The following is a 7,523-nucleotide window of genomic DNA, read 5'->3' as shown; positions in this document are numbered from 1 at the left end:
TCGAGGCGCTGCGCGAGTTCGTCCTTTGTGACGCGCTGCTCCAGGGCGGCCGCGAATTTCTCGAGCCACGCCTGGCGGACGGTGTTGGTATGTGGTACGTGTTGGTGGCTATGGCTGGCGGGCGAGCAGTGTGTAAGATGGTGTCGGTGGGGCATTCCAGAGGCAGGGGTGGAAAAACAAAAAGTGAGCACGCGAGTCCTGCGCGGTGGCTGCGACCTGGCCTCCAATGGCTACGTGACTGCATGGGGGCGCGGCGCGCGCGCGCACACACACACACACACATACACACACTCTCTCTCTCTTTCTCTTACACACACATACACACACACACTAGCAAGTCCAACTACAATGCGCCAACAAAGCCCGATACAAGCGCCCCTGCCGCACCTGCCACCGCGCATCGTCCTCCCGCAAGCGCTCCCGCGCAAACGCATCCACCCGCTCCCCCGCCGCCCGCCGCGCCGCCGCCGCCACCGCCGCCCGCACCGCCTCTGCGCCGCCCCCGCCTGCTGCAATGGCAGCCGCGCAGCTGAGGCCCTCTGACAGCGCCTCCACTGCCGCCGCCTGCCGTTCCAGCGCCGCTGCAAGCGCGTCCTGCCGCTCGGCGGACAGCTTCCTGGCGGCTTCCCAGCGGCCGCCCAGCTTCTTGGTAGCTGCCGAGCAGGTGGATCCCAGCTCCACCAGCGACTTTTCGAGGGACGACAGCAGCCCGCAGTGCCTGCATGCAACAGCCGTCGGAAGAGGGCACGCAATCTTAAAAACCACCATAAGCATTTGCATCCCTCAATCCAAATTGACGCCCACCCCTCCACTCCAGACAGCGGCTCAAGCCAGCGGAGGCAGCCAAACAACAGATGGTTTGCCAGGCAAACAAAAGGCGGACAGTCGAGGCGCCACGGGCAAAAGCCACCGCTCACTTCTCAATCAGCCTGGCCTGGACGGCCGCCTCCTTGCCTGCCGCCGCCTGCTGGCTGCTGACCACCCGCAGCTTGGCTTCGGCGGAGCCGAGCCGCGCCCCCAAATCTGTCACGTGCAGCTTCAGCTGGCAGGGTACGAGTGGGGTGAGGGCGGCCGGCGGGGATCCAAGTTCGTTGGTGGAGCGGGATGGTGGAGCGGGATAAGGAGGGGGACGGCGCCTTTCGTCCAAAGAGCAGGTGGCCAGGCCGGCCATCTCTGCTGGCTGCATTCCCGTGGTCGATCCACTTTTTGGAAGCGTGTGCGGCAGCTCTGAAGCTCGACGTTTCACGGCGCCGCAGACGGCGTGCGGCAAGCTCCGCCGTGCTCCTTATGGCCAAAAAACCCGCGACAACTGCCGATCGTCGGTGGTTAATCGCCACAAGCCCCTGATGTCCGCCAAGAACCGCCGATAACCGCCAACAACCGCGTATGCAAGGGGCGGGCGGGGCCTCACGTGGTCCGCCAGCCGCTCCTGCATCGCCTCGGCCACCAGCTCCGCGACCTGCTGCCGCGCCGCCGGCCCCAGTGAGCGCTCGCCCTGGGCCACCTGGGCGGCGAGCGCGCCCAGCTTGCCCTGCAGTCGCTGAAGCCCCTCGTCGCCTCGGCGCCGCTCCTCGGCAGACGATGCCCTCAGCGCCTCCTGGGGGAGGCGTCGGCGGCGGCGGTGCGGGTGCGGCGAGGCCTTGCGCACCTCAGATCCAGCAATGCAATGAATCCGATCTGTGCTACGAGTGCGTTCGCGCACATGTCTGGAGTCCCACCAAACGTGTGTGGCTTTGAGAATGCGCGCCCTGTTTGGCCAATGCCTGCAACCTGAATGCGTGTACGCACATTGATAGGCAAGCTGCCTGACCTGGGACCACAATTGCACCCCGGCCCACCCACCAGCAGCTCTATTGCCTGGTTTGAGCGCGCCGACCCCGCCTGCGCACACGCTGACGTGTCCTGCAGCTGCTCCGCCGCTTCCTGCTGCTGCCCCCTCAAGTCCTGCGCCTCAGCCTGGGTGGAGGAAGGATGGGAAAGGTACGAAGAAGAGAAGAGATTGGACGCGGTCGCACCCAAGGGCACACGGTCACACTGCCACATCAGCAAGTGCCACCGAGACATAAGCTTGCTCCAGCTGTTCGCCTCTCAAAGCGTGTGCTTACAGCGTCATGCCTCCTGGTGTTCGCCTAGGAGCAGTTACTCTTCCCTCTTGGTTGGCCGCACCTGCCAGGAAGCTTCCGCCCGCGCCAGCCCCTCCGCCACCCACTGCTTCACGTCCCGCAACGTCGGCCGCTCCTCTGCGCTGCTGATCGCCTGCAGACACCCGATGAAATATCAGCGGGTCGACGCCGCCTCTCAATCCTGTTCTGTGAGCCCCCCACGCCCACGACACCCAGCACCCCTGGATCTGCCCAACCCCCATGCGCTGTTTTCTGAGGGTCCCAATCGCACGCCATGCACCCCGAACCCGCCACGACTGCGCGCGCGCGGCCCTGGAGAAACTGCACAGCGGCAGGCGGCCGCCAGGCGGCCTGGGCCCTGCCGCGCCCAGCCCCTGTGCATCAGTCACATGTGATCAGCTGCGGTTGGCGCGCCGCGCCGCGCCCCGCCCCGCACGCACCGCGGCGAGGCGCTGTATGGCGGTGGCGTGCTCATCTACGCGCTTGAAGGTCGCGTTGGTCAGGGACGCCACTCCCTCGGTGTTAGACGCCACCTTGGGGGTGGATGAGATACATGCACATAGCGGCGCAGCGAGCGTCGGCGGGGGCGGGCGACACAACCCGGGCGGCGGGGCAGGGCAAGGCGAGAGACGGCCAGCGGCCAGCGCGCGCACTGGGGCAGGCGTGCACACAGCGGGCGACGCCGACGCGAGTGGCACGTCAAATGCTGTCCATCTAACACTAAAATCCAGAGCGCAACGCAGTCAATGCGGCGAATTGCTCCTTTCAAAGCGCGCCGCGATCCCACCTGCTCCTGCAGCTGGTCTATCCGCAGCAGCGCCCGCCGCAGGCCGGCCTCCTCGGCCTTGCCCCCCAGCTCCCCCGCCGTCCGCCGCCACGCGGCCTCTGCGCGCGCCACCCGCGCCGCCAGCGGCGCCCCCGCCACCGCCGCCGCGCCGGGCTCGCCTTCCCAGTCCCCGTCGCCCTCAGTTATCGGCCCTGCGCCCTGCGGCCCGCCGGCCCCGAACACGTCGCGCCGCAGCGTATCCGCGCGCTGCGCTACGGAGGCGCAGCGGGCGTTGAGCGACTCGAGGGCGCGCCCGTGGCGCTCGAGCGCGCCGGCCGCCGCGCACGACGCCGAGTGGAGGCCTGCCCAGGCACGATGGGTGGGCAGCGGCTCGGCTCAGACGTGTGTTGCGAATGAGCTGCAAGGAAGCCCCCGTTCACCCGGGCTGAAAGGAGGGCGGCAACCGTATAGGAGGTGCAGCAGAGAAAAAGCCGGGCCGCGGCGCCTTCCGTCTTTCGCGTCACTTGACGGAGGGTTTAGGGTTCAGCATTGCGAACCCGCCCTCCGCGGCTCACCCTTGGCTGTGAGCTGCAGCCCCTCCACCCCGCCCCTCAGCTCAGCCACCTCCAGCCGGACGCCGTCCAGCGCCTTGGATATTATGTTGAATCCAAAAGCGGGCAGACGCGCTTACCAACCAGTCAAGTGGGCGTGGCAGCTCTTTCCATAGCGGTACTTCAAGATCCAAGACTGTTTACGCAGTTGCTGCACCGCTTGCGACCCCTGCACTCACAACAGGCGACAGACGGTCGTGACGAGTGGCGGCGCCCTCCGCTGGCCAGACGTGTCCAGGGATGCTGCATAACCCAATAGCCCCACAGCACCAACACCGCACCTGCGGCACCGCGGCGGCGTGCTGCTCCAGCTCCTCGACCCGCTGCGCCACCGCCGCCGCCTGCTCCGCGCACGCGTCCGTGCGCCGCTGCAGCCGCCGCGCCGTCGACGCGAGCGCGTCCGCGTCCGCCTTGCTGGTGGACAGCCTGGCGACCTCGCGGCGCAGGTCGCCTACCTCTGATTGCAGCGCGTCCGCGGCCGCGGCGCTTGCGCCGGAGAGGGCGGCGCTTGCCTCCTCGAACGCCTCAGATAGCTGCGGCGGCGACACACGCACAACGCGTGCCGGCATAGTTGGGGAGCAGCAATGCAGCAACCCGGATTAATTTCACTTGTCTTCTTGTCCCTCTTTGAAAGCGCAGCAAGGAATTTGCATGTTACTAGCAACACATGCAACCCTTGGGCCGCGCGTCCGTCAGAAAGCCGCTCGAACCTGCGCCGCGCACGCCGTCAGGGACGCCGCATCTGCCTTTGACACCTCCAGGCCGTCCACCCGCCCGGCCAGCTCCCGCAGCCGCGCGTCCCCGGACTCGTGGACTGCCGTCACGCGCCGCTCGAGCTCGTCGGACTGCGCCGCGGCGCTGCGCGCGACGGACTGCATGATACGGCCGTCGACAGCCGCGGAGAGCGCTGCGCGAGGCCGGGGGCGCAGGGCGCGGGGCAGCGCGGTGGGCGCGTGCGCTTGAGCGCCATTTACAGTATTGCACAACGACATGCGGTGCTTGGTGGGAGTACCCGTCAATGGTCGCGACTGACGCTTTAACTCACGTGCGCGCTCTACAGCTGACCTCGATTGCATCCCCAAAACTCCCCCCCCCTGCCCTGCTCCCCTGCCGCACTCACCTTCAACCCGCTGCGCACCGCGTGCCTCGGCTTCGGCGACGCGCGACCCCAGCGCAGCGTCTGAGTCGCGCCGCATGGCCGTCGCGGTGAGCGTGATGGCCTGCACCCACACGTGGCAGCAGCAGCGCGCGCCGCGGTCGCCATCATCCAGAGCCGCGCCCGCCATTGGACTCGGCTATTAAGGCTCTGCAGCCCATGCAACGCCTGCAGACGTGCCTACAGCTACCGCTTTCCAGCACTGACTCTGGAATACACGTCGCCCAGAGCTACCGCGGCTGCATCCCGCCGCCACCCCGCGCACCTGCTTGGTGTCTTCTCTGATGCTGTCCAGCTGCTCCGCAACACGCGCCTCCAGCCGCCGCAGCTTCCCCGCCAGCGACGCGCGCACCTCTTCCTGCGACAGGGCGTCAAGTAAGCACCTGAGAGCTTTGCTCGCAGCCGCCGGTTGAATTATAACTTAAACGTACAGACGCAAGTGAGGCTGCCCATTTCCTTACAGACAGCCAAAGGGGTGGGAGCCGCTGCTTGCTGGCTTGTAATTTGCTTGGAGCGGCACCATGGGAACGCTCCTAGAGTCCCAACTCCTATGGTCTTGAGGCCCACGGGGATTCACCGTCTGTGGGGGCTCGCGCGCCCGCCCACCTCTCGCTGCTTGGCCTCCTTCTCAGACTGCGGGATCAGATCCTCCAGCCGCCCGACGCGTTCGACCAGGCCTCCGCCGCCGCCGCCGCCGCCGCCGCCCTGCATGCCGCTGCCTGGCCCCTGCTCCTGCTCCAATGGTGGCACCCTCCACGCCGCGTCATTGCCATCGGCGCCACCGCTGCGATTGAACAACTGCGCCTCGAGGGCCACCACCCGCTGCGCCGCCGCTGCCGCCGCCGCCTGCTGCTGCTTGCTGTGTGCTGCCAAAACGGCGTGCTGAGCCTCGAGAGTCGCTACTGAGTCTTGCACCTGCGCGCATCCGCACACAGCTGAATTGGACAGCTTTGCTAATGGGGTAGCGCCTGCGACTGCAACAACCCCGATGCCTGCAATCCCCGCCTTGTCCGCTCTGCAGTCCCTTCGAGGCCGCACCTGCGACAGCTGGCGCCGCAGCCGCTCCGCGCGCGCGTCTTCGGCCTCTTGCTCCTCCATCCGTGCTCGCAGCGCCGCTTCGGCGGCGTCAGGCTGTGCTGCCACGATCTCTTCAAGGCGGCCGATGCGGTCCGCCTGCTCCTGCAGTAACCGCAGCACGGGCGCCAGGCTGGCAGCAAGGCTGGGGACCCTGCTGGTGTGCATGCGAGCGTGCATGGGTGCAAGCCGTGCCGCAGGGATTTGTAGCGGTACACCATCAGCATGCACGCTGCGGCCAACGCCCCGCACCTGTCGGCGCTGCCACGCTGCAATGCAGCTATCACATCCTCCATGATAGTTTTTACGCTGTACTTTCGGACATAGTTCGCCTAGCAGACTTTGAATCAACCTGCCTCACAATTCGGACCTGAGGGATAAGGCACCAAAAATGGCCGCTTTCACAACAGTGAGTACTCTGATCACGATGTATAATGTGGAGGACACCGAGGTCAGATCGATGGTGATGATCACTTGACAAGTGGCTGTGGGCTCAGCTTGCGAACCGCACGAAGAGGCCGTGCAATTCGTAGCTGCGGGTCTGCATTGGAACGCGGGCTTCGGCGATGCTTGTTGCCTCTCTGCAGTCAACTTGTGTTTGACCGCCTTACAAGACACGCTCAAACACGTACAACGGTGCCCGCGTAAGTTCTTGCTGCTGTAGCCCCCCGTGCTGATGCCCAGCATCTGCTTGCTGCTGCTTCGTTTCATCCAGTGACAGCTGGCCAAGCGCCTCGCCCTCTGCACCCAATGCATCCAATGCATCGAGAGCGATCGCACCGCCTTTCTGCCCCCTTCTCCGCCGCCCCACAGCCCGCGCTGCCGCAGCCGCCGCCACCGCGCCCTCCAGCGCGCCGCCGTCGGCGTCAGTCGCGCCCACAGGCGCTGCCGCCCCCAATCCGGACGCACGCGGCGGCGCCAGGGGCCGGAGCCGATCCGACAATACCGCCTCGCCAGCCGCCGCCACGCGCAGGCCGTCGCCGCTGACGGCGACCGCCAGCAGCCGGCCCTCGTAACCGCCAGGCATGGGCAGCTCCCACGGTTCGTCCTCCACAATCCCAGCGCCTGCGGGGATGGGAGCATGCTGAGGCTTCCGAGCTCACCTCCAATCAATTGCACGTCACACCCCGGCGCCTGCACCAGCGGTCTGAGGGTGCCTTTGTGCAGCTGCATTCACGCCCCCTTGCTGCACTGGCCCAAAGCCCCAACGCACCTGCCTGTCCCATGTCGTACAGTCGCAGGGCGCCGTCAGCGCCCACCACCGCCAGTTGCTCCTCTTCGCACCCAAACGTGCCTGCCGCCAGCCAGGCGCACGAGAAGACCGGGCCAGCGAGCTGCTGCCGCGCCACGACCCGCGGCCCTGATGGCGCTGCCGTTCCTGCCGCGTCTGCTCTTGAGGGGTTGCCCACGTCAATGACGGCGAGCTCGGCCCCTTTTGACAGCGCTGCCAGGAGGTGCGGCCGGCCGGGGCTGAACGCGCACGCGCTGCCCATGCCTCCAACGTGCGCCTGCGCCCGTTCCGAGTTGCAGGGACGCGTTAGGATCGTGGGAATGCCAGCAATAGCGGCTGTGCATAACTTGCGTGTCTGCATACATCCCTGGATTGCAGCACAGTGTGTTGTGACCAGGTGGGCTGCTAGGCCTGGCAAGCAGCTGTGTGCGATTCTAAACAGGTCGTTTGCAGCCAGGCCGCGGGCACCCTGCTGACCTCGATTTCTCCAGCAAACAAGAGGTGTGAAGCCCCCAGCCGCCAGAGCCGCACGGCACCGTCGCAGCACGCCGTCGCCAGAAGC

The 7,523-nt window shown here is 66.7% G+C and overlaps 1 protein-coding gene across 1 annotated transcript; it reads right to left on the bottom strand.

The window, feature by feature from the left end:
• Positions 1-108: 108 nt before the first annotated feature.
• On the bottom strand, positions 109-6,026 carry MNEG_0355 (hypothetical protein; the record flags this gene model as incomplete). Its single annotated transcript, XM_014051173.1, has 16 exons — positions 109-114; positions 388-718; positions 918-1,042; positions 1,412-1,597; positions 1,843-1,956; positions 2,167-2,256; positions 2,564-2,656; positions 2,911-3,251; positions 3,465-3,537; positions 3,782-4,033; positions 4,211-4,407; positions 4,621-4,720; positions 4,922-5,014; positions 5,263-5,571; positions 5,695-5,884; positions 5,983-6,026. The coding sequence occupies 16 exons, from the start codon at positions 6,024-6,026 to the stop codon at positions 109-111; spliced, it is 2,544 nt and encodes an 847-aa protein (XP_013906627.1).
• Positions 6,027-7,523: the final 1,497 nt, after the last annotated feature.

The sequence above is a fragment of the Monoraphidium neglectum genome (assembly GCF_000611645.1).
Source record: "Monoraphidium neglectum strain SAG 48.87 unplaced genomic scaffold scaffold00027, whole genome shotgun sequence".
NCBI classification, from domain to species: Eukaryota; Viridiplantae; Chlorophyta; class Chlorophyceae; order Sphaeropleales; family Selenastraceae; genus Monoraphidium; species Monoraphidium neglectum.
The sequence above is the reverse complement of the archived record's forward strand: the minus strand, read 5'-3'. Positions and strand labels throughout refer to the sequence as shown.